Below are 12,943 nucleotides of genomic sequence, written 5' to 3'. Positions count from 1 at the left end.
AAGAACTTCATTGCAAATAATTGTTCTTGTAATGCTTCTGGTACATACATTCTATTTATAATTGGTGGTATTTAGATAGTAAATACGATATTTGGAATGTATGCTTTTTGGTCATTGTGTTTTTGGTATAAAGTTGTATTGTATGTATCGTGTTTGATGATCTGCCCCAATAGTCCTTAGCTTGTTAGAGCATAGTTTTTGTGGGCAAAGCTTATGGTGGTAGGTAGCTACTGCCTCTAGAATACTCCCACCTGACAAATGGCTTCCGGATATATGTTTAATTTGGAGATAAAGAGAGAAATTAAAAGAGTTTAATATAGACGAATCAAAGTTATTCAACCACCATTATTGAAAAATTAGTTATTAATATATTTAAATTTTAAGGAAATTGCATGTCACATAGTTCATACTGATAATTCCAACATATATTACTTACTCCTATATGATATTGTCCAATTCTCCAACGTTTCCCACTGCCATGCAATGGTTCAACTATTTTATATTTAAATATTGGTATAAGTTATTATTTCTCTAATATACAAATCCAATACTCTTCCATATATAATGATGACTTTAAACTGTAAGGTCAATGACAATGCTTCTTCCATATATATATGATCAGAAAAAGTTAGCAGCCAAATCATTGAAGGTCAGTAATTGCTTATATGATATTATTATTATTATATCCTCCTCCTAATTCCTCTCCTTATGGCTATGTATGAACCTTAATTGTAATATATTTAAATTTAAAGAAAAAAGTGCATGTCACAAGTCACATGGTTCATACGTATAATTCCAACATATATACTGTTTGGCAAGTCAACGTTTCCCACTACCATGTAATGGTTCAACTATTTTATATTTAAAATATTGTTAACGTTAATATTTCTTTAATATACAAATGTAATGTTCTTCCATATATATATGATCAGAGAAAGTGGAATCAAATATCTAGCAGCCAAAGCATTAAAAGGTCAGTAATTGCTTGCTTATATCATATATATATATATATATATATATATATATATATATATATATATATATATATCATCCTTCTAATTCCTCTCCTTATGGTTATGAACATTAATTTTAACAACCTTGCATTTCCCTTATTGTGATATTCAAGGTTCTGAAGACGAAGAAAGATTGTTCAGACTGCACTTGTTCCAATTCAATGGCATATCTGTCTTCGGGAGCTTCTCAAATAATATATGCGGTACTTACTCTCTGCTTATTAATTTCTAATTAGCGTTATTGTCTCAAATTCCACCTTTAAGGTGAATAAGGGGAGTGTCTGGGATTCGAACCGCAGCTCCTGCATATTAATGCGATGTCCTTACCAACTGAGCTAAGTTCACAAGGACACCTCAATGCATCTTTTTATTAGTTAGTTTGGTTTTCGAACGTAATTTTGTCCTCGAATGTATCTTATGTTAGTCATTTTGGTCCATAAAATTACTAACAAAAGACACACATGGGAATATTTTTGAAATACCAATACATTTAGGACTATTAATATCTTATACGTTCAGAGACCTAAATGACTGTTTGCATAAATCATATATATAGATATATGTTGGCTAGGAGTTCAAAGGATCAAGAATTAGGAGTATGACAGATAAACTTGCCTCTGATTCTGCTTCTGTTAATTTTCATTTCATCAGAGACAATACAGGCATTCTGAAAGTAATGCAATGGTTGCTAGAACATCTAACTTGGAAATGCGGCAACTATGGGACTGTGGCATAAATCATGTATACTACTACTCATCCATTAGTATAGATTTCCTGTGAATATTCTTATAAGTTATAACATTAATCTTTACCTTCAATCCTTCACTTAATTAGTTGTTGCTAATTTACTTCATAATCCAATCCCCCTCACATTCTTAAAATGAATAGGGTTAATTGAAGTTTAATTTTGGAAGTAAGAAACTGATACGTGAATTTGTATTGCAACTTTATGTATTGACTTCTTTTTGCTACTTTTAGAGTTTCTTTATTTTCTTTTAACTATTTTCTACTTCTGGGAGGGAGAGTGGGAGTGCTACAGGGATGACTTCACTAAATGAGATGATGAATTATACTAGAAACCGCTATATTTGTTTTATAAATTTAATGCTATGAGTACCAGATAATGCAGATCAAATTGAAGTGTGAAAATAACTTGATACACCAGTTAGAATATTCTGTTTCTTATCAATATTTTAAAGTATACAATTTTGATCTTAGAAAATGTTCATATATGTGCGAATGCGATAGAAGTATAAGTGGCAGCATGAAAAAGTTTCAATTTTGATACATCAGTTAGAATAGTCAGTTTCTTATCTACTTCATTAATTTTCTTTTCATGCTTCACTTTTCTTTTTCAATTGTTTTTTACGTTGTTTTTGCATTTTCTGTTACTTCAGAGAATTCCAAAGCACCAGTTAAACTTATGGGCTATTGCAGGAATTAAGAAGAAAATGTTTGTCAATAAAATTGTCACAAAGGTGATTGTTGCTTCACTTATACAATTAGACTCTGATTTACGGCTCATGTTATATCTTCTGAATCATATTGCTGATAGATGCCAGAATTTTATATTAATCTATATTAATGCAGCACTTTGTTAAATGCAGCACTTTGTTAAATGCTTGAAGAAATCATCCATGTTGTGTTGAAGAGTTTGAGTGAGCATCTAGTTTACTCAAAAGGATTTATTGGAATTGACAAGTCAATTGCACATTTGGAATCATTGTTACAAAAAGAGTCAAAAAAGGTACGTGTCATTGGAATCTGTGGTATGGGTGGTATTGGCTAGACAACTATTGCAGAAGAAATATTTAGTCAAAATCGATCTAAATATGATGGTGGTTGTTTTTTGCCAAAGGTAAGTGAAGAGTTAGGAAGACATGGAATGAAACCTTTACAGGAAAACCTTTTTTCTACACTGTTAGCAGAAGATGTGAAAATTGATACACCAAATAGATTGTCCAGTGATATTAAGAGACGGATTGGCCAGATGAAGGTTCTTATTGTTCTCGATGATGTCAAGGATACAGATTAGCTAGAGATGTTATTTGGAACTCTTGATTGGTTTCGATCTGATAGTAGAATAATTGTAACAACTAGAGATAAGCAAGTACTTATAGCTAATCAAGTTGATGATATATATGACGTTGGGGTATTGAGTTCTAATGAAGCACTTGAGCTTTTTAATTTAAATGCCTTCGAACGGAATAATCAACTTGAAATGGAGTACTATGAGCTATCAAAGAAGTTTGTCAATTATGCCAGAGGCATTCCACTAGCTCTTAAAATTTTGGGTCATCTTCTTCGTGGAAAAGATAAGCAAGTTTGGGAAAGTATGCTAGACAAACTTAAAAGAGAGCCGATTAAAATGTTTGGGGAACTTCGTTCTAATGAAGAGTAGAAAGGAGTTCCAGCGTCTTCCACTGAATGTCTTACAAGCAGCTAAGTCCAGTCCCGTCCTCGTAAAGTTTTTATGATTTGGTTTTAGTTTGAATTCCACTAAATTTAGTTTAAATTCTGCAATCTCACATCTCCAAGGCAACTTGTTATGCCATCCATCTATCTTTAGCTTTTATCTGTCATGTCTCCAAATCACACAAATGAATAAATAAGACGTTCACCGCAATCTATACTTGCAATGTGTAAACAGGAACATACGTTAATCCAAAACTCAAGGTCCAAACGCCAAACCTGAAACATAAAGGAAGGATAAAGACAATGAGAAACACAAGATGTCCAAGACGTATACAACTAAAGACGCTAACTCCTCCCGGCCTAGGAAAAAGGTGCAAACCACTAGACTGAGCCGGTGCTGGCAAGGCGCACTAAAAAAAAACAAAAAGACACTAAACCCTGTCTACTGTCTAGTAAAGGCAACGCTCGAAAAACTCCTGGAACTCTTGATTGGTTTTCAAATAATAGGATAATCGTAACAACTAGAGATAATGAAGTTGATGATATATACTTAATGCTAATGAAGTTGATCTCTAGTTGCTTATCATCAACTAGAATAAAATAACCCAGTACCCCAACCTCGTATATATCATCAACTTCATTAGCAATAGGTACTTGCTTAATTCTTATCATCAACTAAGGTGTTAAGAATCATAAAAGTTTGTTAGGCAATAATCCCTCAGAGCTACACGTGTGAGGATTTTTTATAGTCCCAATTCTTGACTTTAACATTCAAGTCAACATATACCTCAATAATATCTAGATATGATTTATGCGAGTAATCAGTGATTTGGTCTCTACTCATATGGAGTTCAGATACAGATGTTAGACGTTACAATATTCCTGAATGTATCAAAACTACAAAAGTATCCCCAGGTGTGTCTTTCGTTAGTAACTTTATAAACCAAATTGACAAACGGAAGTTACATTCAAGAATCCTAAGTAACAAAAGACACGTTTAGGTATGTTTTTATAATTTTGATACATTCATAGACTATCATTATAGCATCTCACATATTTAACTACCAAAATGAATGTTTACTTTGATTTCTGCAAATCAATTACTTAGTATTATTATACAATGATTTTCTGCATAGAAGTGTTCGAGACAGAGAATACAAGGAAGAAGGTCACAAAAAAGTGTCCAGATGATACCAAAGTTCCTGTGTTGACAGCCCTCAGCAAAACGGTGTAGCAGAATGGAAAAATTGTTACTTACTAGAAGTGACAAGATCCCTCATGATTGTCCCAAATGTGCCAAAACAATATTGGGGAGATGTTATCCTATCTGCCAACTACCTCATTAACCGCATGTCTTCCCGAGTTCTCCTATTTGAGTTTGACACACCTTACTCAACTCTAAAAAATCCTTCCAACCAACAAAATTCTAACCTCCATTCCACTAAAAGTTTTTGGACATTTAGCATTTGCCGCTTCCTTGACCAAACTAGAAACTACCTAGACCAAACATACACCTATTGTCCCGTCTGAACCCGTCCTGACAGAACCTGATCCTACTTCCTTGGCTGAGCCAGAACCTGAAATAGCCCAGAAAACTGACCATACCGAACGAACCCACTCCTGTTGTCAGGGCAAAAGTTGTCCTGACAGAACTTGATCCTCCTTCTCTGGCCAAACCAGACCTTGTCATAACAAAAGGCGCGGCCCCTGAAATAGCCCAAGAAAAAGACCAAATGTTTAAGGTTTATACACGAAAAAGACTAAAAAAAAAGTAGATAGAGTCAATCATTTCTTCGATGCTGCACCATGAATCCAACCAAACTCCAGAAGATGATAGTCCTATTGCCTTAGGAATATGTCTGTGGAGATCAGTACTATACCTAGGAACATTCAAGAAGCATCCTAACATCCAGAAGGGACCGAAGCAGTAAATGAAGAAACTCAAGCTTTGACAAAGAATGGGACTTGGGAGATTACCTCTCTACAAAAAGGAAAGAAACAAGTTGGATGCAAGTGGATATTCTCTATTAATAATAATGCATATGGAAGCATCAACCGGTGTCTCTCCATCAAATAATCTACTTATGAAGAATTCAAGAAATCGTATTTTTGTTATTTAACATAAACTTACACTTTCACCCTTGTCCTATAGCCTTAATTTTGAACCGAGAAGGTAAAATCAAGAAGCATTTGTTTGTTATAGCTAAATTAATTTCCACACATTTTGTTGGTTATTAAAAGGAATGTAGATGTATACATCTACGGAGAACACAGAGTTTTATTTTTGTGGAAGGTTATATTTTATTGAATTGCTAATCATACATATTTAAAGAGCAATAAGAAGACCAAAGAACATAAAAAACTGCTATTCAAAACATAACATATGCCTATGTAACTGAACAGCTATTTGACTCTTTATTTCCTAATAATTATGAAAATTAAAACTTGATCTGTAAGCTTCACATGTCATTGCAATTAACACATTTGCAATCAGTTGCATATACAGGACACTCGATGAGCTGAATTTCTACCAGTACTTCGGTAATCCCCTTCAGCTATCCTTCTTTACCTGTCACAGATATTGGAAATGCCGTAACTAATGCATCAAACTGCAGAACAAAAAACAAAGATATTTTAAAGGGCTACTCATAGTAGTCTAAAAAAATTATCAACACAAGTGACTTTTCCTTCAAGATGATTTTATAATGCACTTCCCTATCATTGCCTCTGCCACAATAATAGATAAAGGGCATAGTTCAAAAAACCACTGATCGATTTGACTAGAAAACCAATGAACCAGTCAAATGGCCAGTCATTTGACATACCAATTTTCTGATCTCAAAACCAATGTATAACTTTTTTTTTTTTTTGAAGGAATGTCAATGTATAACTTATAGTTGTGTTTTAAAGCACTTAATATGTGTATGTATGAATATATGCATTACAATAATAATTATAAGAAGTAATGTTGATAAATCAACTGTTTACCGTGTCTACTTACATCTAATCAAACTATAGACTTGTGTCTAAATCAACCTCTTCATCTGGTGAATAAGATCGTGGTATGTTGAGTTGTATACAGGGCTGATGCCAAACCCTTTTAGCTCCACCTCTGGTATTTCTCTATATGTCTTGGTTTGTCTCCTTGCTGTGACTTTGATTTTAAACCTTGTCTGATTTTTTGCTATGCTGGTTAGGTAGTGAGAAAATTGTTGGTCGTAAATCATGCACACATGATCTGATTCAATATAGAAACATGACCTATTCATGTAGATAATTATACCATCCTTTTCACCATCACCCTCAGCATCAATTGTAGTGATTTTCAATTCAATTCCGTAACAATGTTGGGAGTCTTCAACAAGGATGAAGCAAAAAACAAAGCCCAACAAAGGCGAGAGATGAGAAGAGAGATCAACAATCATCTCATTCTTTGTTGTCTTGTACTCGAACCACTCTGGAACACTACTTCCAGGATACACATACACTGCTTGATAAGAAGCATAGTTGTCTTTGTAATCAACATAACTTTCAACAGAATCATGTTCCAGTGTCAGTAAATGTTGATATGCAAACTTCATCAAATTGATTTGCATATTAAACCCAATATTTATGAGAGAACGTTTGTCCAGATTCAAGCAATTCCAGAACTCAACCCTTTTCTTGTTTTCCTTGAATTGTTCAGCAGCTGTTGAAGGGAACATTACAGTCTTCAATGATATACATTCAACAAGTAGAGTTTCAAGTGATGAAGGAAGCTCAGGTAGAGCCAGAAGCTTTTTGCAACGTTGTATGTCTAGTTTTCTTAGTCTTGTAAGATTCTTGATACTTGAAGGTATGCTCTCAATTTCAGTGAGTTTTAAAACCAGGGTTTCTAGCTTGCTTTGAAATCCAATAGATGCTGGCAGTGCATTGATGGGAATGGCAGTTAGATCTAATTCTATTATATTCTCCAAAGTCACTGAGAATTTACTAAGATTTGTGCAAAATCCAAGGTTGAGATAATGGAGGGAGCTTAAATGGGAACTGCTTGTAAATGTTGCAAGGGAAAAGCAAAGACTTAGGTCCAATTGCATAAGCTTTTGAAGAGAGAAAATAGATGGATGGATGCTTTCCAACCCAGTACAATGTTCCATAAGCAATACATTAAGACTTGTGGCTTTGGAAAAGTCTGGTAACTCCTTCAGTAATACTGAATTAGAGAGTCGAACTTCTCTTAGATTAACTAGTTCCTGCCACAAAAGAAAACATAACCTTAAGTTATTAATTTCTATTTCCTTGAATTAAGAAAAATTTTATATGGAAGATATATATTCACTTACCTGCACTCCAGACCAAAGCTTTTCCACTAGGCCACGTGACAAGTCCAATATAACAAGGTTCTCTGCAGAAAACTTCTCTGGGAATGATTTTAGAGGATAATGTATCCAATGAAGATATCTTAGACCAGTTGGAAAAGATTGAGGCCCTTGAAGATCAAAACATTCTTGATCGTACCAACCATTAAAATCCAAAAATTTCAGATTGGTCATCTTGGCAAATACATGGGAGCTTAACTTCAGCTTCCTAATTACTGACAAGTCTGCCCTTATGCTTCTAATAGCTGGCAGTGCATCAGTACCCTGCCATGAATGTAAAAGAAAAATTTAAGGTCATTGAAAGCCACATTTTTAACCAAAATAACAAACAATAAGCCAAAAGAGTTTAATGGAGATGCACTCACGGTGTAAAATAGTTTTACACCGCGATATAATAAGAATCTATCACATTGCCATGTAAGCCTATATTATACCGCATTTTAAAAATAACCTCCAAATACTAAATTTTTATTGGATGTGAGTGTTAAACTATTCGACACTGATAATTCATGTCCCCTTTTCTCATCTAAAAGTGCCATATATTTTTTTACCTTAACATTTTTAAATGCATCACAAATTTCTTCAGGATCCCATAATCGACTGCGTTTACTAGGATCTTCACTGGATTCTTTGCGAACAACCTCCCTACCCATTTCTTGTATCATGTCATGCATAGATATTACATTATATTTAGAAATAGTTATAAGAGCTTTATCTTTCAAACTTTCTAACCCAACAACCACTGAATTGTCACTTTCATAATCTTTCAATAAAAGTTGCATGTAGTCCACTTTCAAACTCAACCCATTGAAGAAACAAGCAATATCTAAAAAATATTTTTTCTCTAAATGATCAAGATCATCATAACTGAGTCTCAGTACATCATAAACTTCAGGATTTTGCATTCTCTTAAGTTTATCTAGCCGACTTTCCCATACTTCCCTTTCTTTTCCACAAAGCAGATTACCCAAAACTTTAAGAACTAATGGAATTCCTTTAGCATAATTGACCACCCTCTCTGATAAATCATAATAATCCCTTTCAAGATGACGTTGTTTAAAGGCATTCAAATTGAAAAGCTCAAGTGCTTCACTAGGCTCCAATTCCCGAACTTCTAATATATCATGATCATCAACTTTATTAGCAATAAGTACTTGCTTATCTCTAGCTGTTACAATTATTCTACTATCGGGTCGAAACCAATCAAGAGTACCAAATAACTTCTCAAGTTGGTCTTCTTCCTTAACATCATCAAGAACAATAAGAACCTTCATGCGGCCAATCCTTTTCGCAGTATAATCCGACAGCCAATTTGGTGAATTGATTTTCACATCTTCAGCTAATAGTGTAGAAAAAAGCTTTTCTTTTAAATATGTTATTCCATGCCGTACGAGTTCTTCACTTACCTTTTCCAAAAAACAACCACCGTCATATTCAGAGAAATTTTGGTTAAAATACATTTCTGCAACAGTAGTTTTGCCAATGCCTCCCATACCCCAAATTCCAATGACACGAACCTTTTCTGACTCTTGACGTAACAATGATTCTAAACGTGCAATTGTTTTACCAATTCCAATAAGTCCTTTTGTGATAATAGGGTGGTTACTCATTGTCTTCACCACGACATTGATGATTTCTTCAAGTAGCTCAGCATCATTCCTATACAACATGAGAGAAAGATGTACGAATATTAATGGCCTATGAAGCACACACAGACATCGAACACGACGACATTTACGTCTTCAATCGTAAATGTCAATACTATATAGTTAATGCAACCACTATAAACTTATTTGGTTGGGAGTTTTAGCTTGGATTAGAGTAAAACATATATAGTAAATACATACATATTACGTCTTTTACCTACCTACCTAACTAACCAACAAGCATATTGTTGTGAATTCAACCAATACTTTGATGTGTACGAGGAGCAAAATTAGTAGCAACCAATAACCAAGTAACACAATAATCACAAACAAAAATAAGCAACACAGTGAAGGAGAAGAAGAAAGAAACACATAATATTGTTTACACAGTTCGGTCCAACAATGACAGTCTGGGGGAGAGAGCAGCTCTCTGTTCCACTAATTCAAAGTGATTCCAAAACCAATTACAAGAATTAGCCTTGAATCGTAATTCTACCATTTCCCCGAATCTCTACCTGTGACCAAGAGACTCAATGATTTAGTATTCCTAAGGTGGATCCAATGATTCTTTTCCCAACCCTAGAATTATACCAAGAGAAAACCCTCTTTGTTCTCTCTCTAAAACCCTAGTTTGATGTTGGCTGCAATCCTAATCCCTTCTTCTTGCTTTTCTCTCACCCTCTGCGTTTAACAAGCTTCTATATATAGAAAAAACAGAATCCGCGATAGATTTTGCAGAGAAATCTATTATAGGTAATAAAGCCAACATTTTGCAGAGAAACACGCATGTATCAATACATGCCTTGCATGCATCGGTTCTTATTGATTTCGGATTTGCAATCAACCAACATCAGCCAATTTCACTAAGCAAATTCATCAAAACCTGATTTTCTGATTTTAAATCATTCTTCACACATATGTTTACATGAACACACAAACATGTATATGAAACATGTAAATAGCTAGAAAACATAGAAAATTTATGTGTGGAAAGAACTTACTGAAGACTTGATGATGTAATTCCTGACAAATTAGCAGATATATTCAAAGCACGTCTCCATATCTGCACCTTGGACTTATACCTTTTTTCATGTTCAGCAAATGCATTTTCATAACTCTTCTTTTGATATCGTACATTTGAAGGATCTACTTCATAGAAAACAGGTATTACAATCTGTCCATATTTCTCTTTGCACTCAATTATTTTGGCAAGCTCTTCTAAACACCAACGTGAAGAAGCATAGTTTTCTGAGAATATGATCAATGAAATGCATGACCCTTCAATTGCTTGAAAAAGTGAATCTGATATGTCCTCTCCCCTCGTAAGTTTGTCGTCAACAAAGACATTTATTTGCTTTCGAGAAGATATCTCAACCAAATGGCTGAGAAAGCCTCGGCGGATGTCCTCGCCTCTAAAGCTTACAAAAACATCATACTTGGAATGAGGAGTATTGTTTGACATTTCCTTTTCTGCTACAGCCTTCAAATTATTAACAAAAGAAAGTATTTGAATCTTCATAAAAACTAAGGTGTGATCCCTATAACATATTCGAAATACAGAAACATTTAAAATTTATTACTGAATTATCAAAAAGTGGTGTTATTCGTATGACAAACATTTAACAAAATGCTGCATTAAAATCAATAATATAGATTAATATAAAATTCTGGTATCTATCAGCAATATGATTCAGAAGATATAACATGAGCTTTAGATCAGTGTCTAATTGTATAAGTGAAGCAACAATCACCTTTACGACAATTTTATTGACAAACTTGTTCTTCTTAATTCCTGCAATAGCCCACATGTTTAACTGGTGCTTTGAAATTCTCTGAAGTAACATAAAATGCAAAAACAACGTAAAAAACAATTGAAAAAGAAAAGTAAAGCATGAAAAGAAAATTAATGAAGTAGATATTGGTCATCTGCCTATAAAACTATAAAATTAGCAGGTTTTAACAAATTTATGTTCCTTCAATTTCATGTTGCCACTTATATTTCTATAGCATATATGAACATTTTCTAAGATCAAAATGGTATACTTTAAAATATTGGTAAGAAACAGAAACGGCCTCTCTTGTATCGAAAAAAAGAAATAGAATATTCTAAATGATGTATCAAGTTATTTTCACACTTCAATTTGATCTTCATTATCTGGTACTCATAGCATTAAATTTATAAAACAAATATAGTGGTTTCTAGTGAAGTCATCCCTGAAGCACTCCCACTCTCCCTCCCAGAAGTAGAAAATAGTTAAAAGAAAATAAAGAAACTCTAAAAGTAGCAATACAAATTCATATATTTTATCAAGTGAAGGATTGAAGGTAAAGATTAATATTATAACTTATAAGAATATTCACAGAAAATCTATACTAATGGATGATTAGCAGTATACATGATTTGTGCCACAGTCCCGTAGTTGCCGCATTTCCATGTTAGATGTTCTAGCAACAATTGCATTACTTCCAGAATGCCTGTATTGTCTCTGATGAAATGAAAATTAACAGAACCAGAATTAGAGGCAATTCCAAACGTATACGATGTATAAATTTATCAGTCATACTCCTAATTCTTGACTTTAAACTCAAAGCCAGCATATATCTATATATATGATTTATGCAAACAGTCATTTAGCTCTCTGAACGTATAAGACATTAATAGTCCTGAATGTATTGAAATTTCAAAAATATTCCCAAGTGTGTCTTTTGTTAGTAATTTTATAGACCAAATTGACTAACGGAAGATACATTCGAGGACCAAATTAACTATAAAGACATGTTCGAAAATCAAACTAACTAATAAAAGATGCATTGAGGTGTCCCTGTGAACTTAGCTCAGTTGGTAGGGACATCGCATTTAATATGCAGGAGCTGGGGTTCGAATTCCAGACATTCCCCTTATTCACCTTAAAGGTGGAATTTGAGACAATAACGCTAATTAGAAATTAATAAGCAGAGAGTAAGTACCGCATATATTATTTGAGAAGCTCCCGAAGACAGATATGCCATTGAATTGGAACAAGTGCAGTCTGAACAATCTTTCTTCGTCTTCAGAACCTTGAATATCACAATAAGGGAAATGCAAGGTTGTTAAAATTAATGTTCATAACCACCATAAGGAGAGGAATTAGAAGGATGATATCATCATATATATATATATGATATAAGCAAGCAATTACTGACCTTTTAATGCTTTGGCTGCTAGATATATGATTCAACTTCTCTGATCATATATATATATATGGAAGAACATTATATTTGTATATTAAAGAAATATTAACGTTAACAATATTTTAAATATAAAATAGTTGAACCATTACATGGCAGTGGGAAACGTTGACGTGCCAAACAGTATATATGTTGGAATTATGTGACTTTTTTCTTTAAATTTAAATATATTAAAATTAAGGTTCATACATAGCATAAGGAGAGGAATTAGGAGGATGATATAATATTATCATATAAGCAATTACTGATCTTTAATGCTTTGGCTTCTAGATATTTGATTCAA

At 33.6% G+C, this 12,943-nt stretch overlaps 2 protein-coding genes across 5 annotated transcripts; one reads left to right on the top strand and one right to left on the bottom strand.

Annotated features, from left to right (window-relative positions):
• The first annotated feature begins 923 nt into the window (after positions 1-923).
• On the top strand, positions 924-2,614 carry LOC123922014. Its single transcript, XM_045974758.1, has 4 exons — positions 924-973; positions 1,127-1,216; positions 1,665-1,754; positions 2,411-2,614. The coding sequence occupies exons 2-4, from the start codon at positions 1,175-1,177 to the stop codon at positions 2,612-2,614; spliced, it is 336 nt and encodes a 111-aa protein (XP_045830714.1). The 5' UTR covers positions 924-973; positions 1,127-1,174.
• Positions 2,615-4,212: 1,598 nt separating this feature from the next.
• On the bottom strand, positions 4,213-12,658 carry LOC123921687 (disease resistance protein RPV1-like). 4 transcript variants are annotated; one of them, XR_006814144.1, is made up of 10 exons: positions 12,616-12,658; positions 12,400-12,489; positions 11,829-11,918; positions 11,184-11,264; positions 10,434-10,912; positions 8,338-9,445; positions 7,751-8,050; positions 6,430-7,660; positions 5,892-6,037; positions 4,213-5,135 (listed from the first exon to the last, which is right to left on the bottom strand). XR_006814144.1 is itself a non-coding variant. In XM_045974331.1 (9 exons), exons 2-8 carry the CDS (start codon positions 12,439-12,441, stop codon positions 6,455-6,457), a joined length of 3,306 nt encoding a protein of 1,101 aa, XP_045830287.1. In that variant the 5' UTR covers positions 12,442-12,489; positions 12,616-12,658; the 3' UTR covers positions 5,603-6,037; positions 6,430-6,454. The 4 variants fall into 4 exon arrangements, 3 of the variants coding, with proteins under 3 accessions (XP_045830287.1, XP_045830289.1, XP_045830288.1); XM_045974331.1 differs by lacking the exon at positions 4,213-5,135 and having other exon boundaries at positions 5,603-6,037; XM_045974333.1 differs by lacking the exons at positions 4,213-5,135; positions 12,616-12,658 and having other exon boundaries at positions 5,603-6,037; positions 8,338-9,192; positions 9,304-9,445; positions 12,400-12,538.
• Positions 12,659-12,943: the final 285 nt, after the last annotated feature.

This window comes from Trifolium pratense, linkage group LG4, assembly GCF_020283565.1.
Source record: "Trifolium pratense cultivar HEN17-A07 linkage group LG4, ARS_RC_1.1, whole genome shotgun sequence".
NCBI classification, from domain to species: domain Eukaryota; kingdom Viridiplantae; phylum Streptophyta; class Magnoliopsida; order Fabales; family Fabaceae; genus Trifolium; species Trifolium pratense.
Note: the sequence above shows the minus strand (reverse complement) of the source record. Positions and strands in the feature narration are given on the sequence as shown.

Excerpts from the sequence above, each read along its gene's own strand:
- LOC123921687 (XM_045974331.1), bottom strand. The coding sequence starts at position 12,441 with ATGGCATATCTGTCTTCGGGAGCTTCTCAAATAATATATGCG. Across the intron at positions 11,265-11,828 it reads GGGACTGTGGCACAAATCAT|AGAATTTCAAAGCACCAGTT; the intron begins GTATACTGCTAA and ends ATGTTACTTCAG. Across the intron at positions 7,661-7,750 it reads AGCTTTGGTCTGGAGTGCAG|GAACTAGTTAATCTAAGAGA; the intron begins GTAAGTGAATAT and ends CTTTTGTGGCAG.
- LOC123922014 (XM_045974758.1), top strand. The coding sequence starts at position 1,175 with ATGGCATATCTGTCTTCGGGAGCTTCTCAAATAATATATGCG. Across the intron at positions 1,217-1,664 it reads CTTCTCAAATAATATATGCG|AGACAATACAGGCATTCTGA; the intron begins GTACTTACTCTC and ends TCATTTCATCAG. Across the intron at positions 1,755-2,410 it reads GGGACTGTGGCATAAATCAT|AGAATTCCAAAGCACCAGTT; the intron begins GTATACTACTAC and ends CTGTTACTTCAG.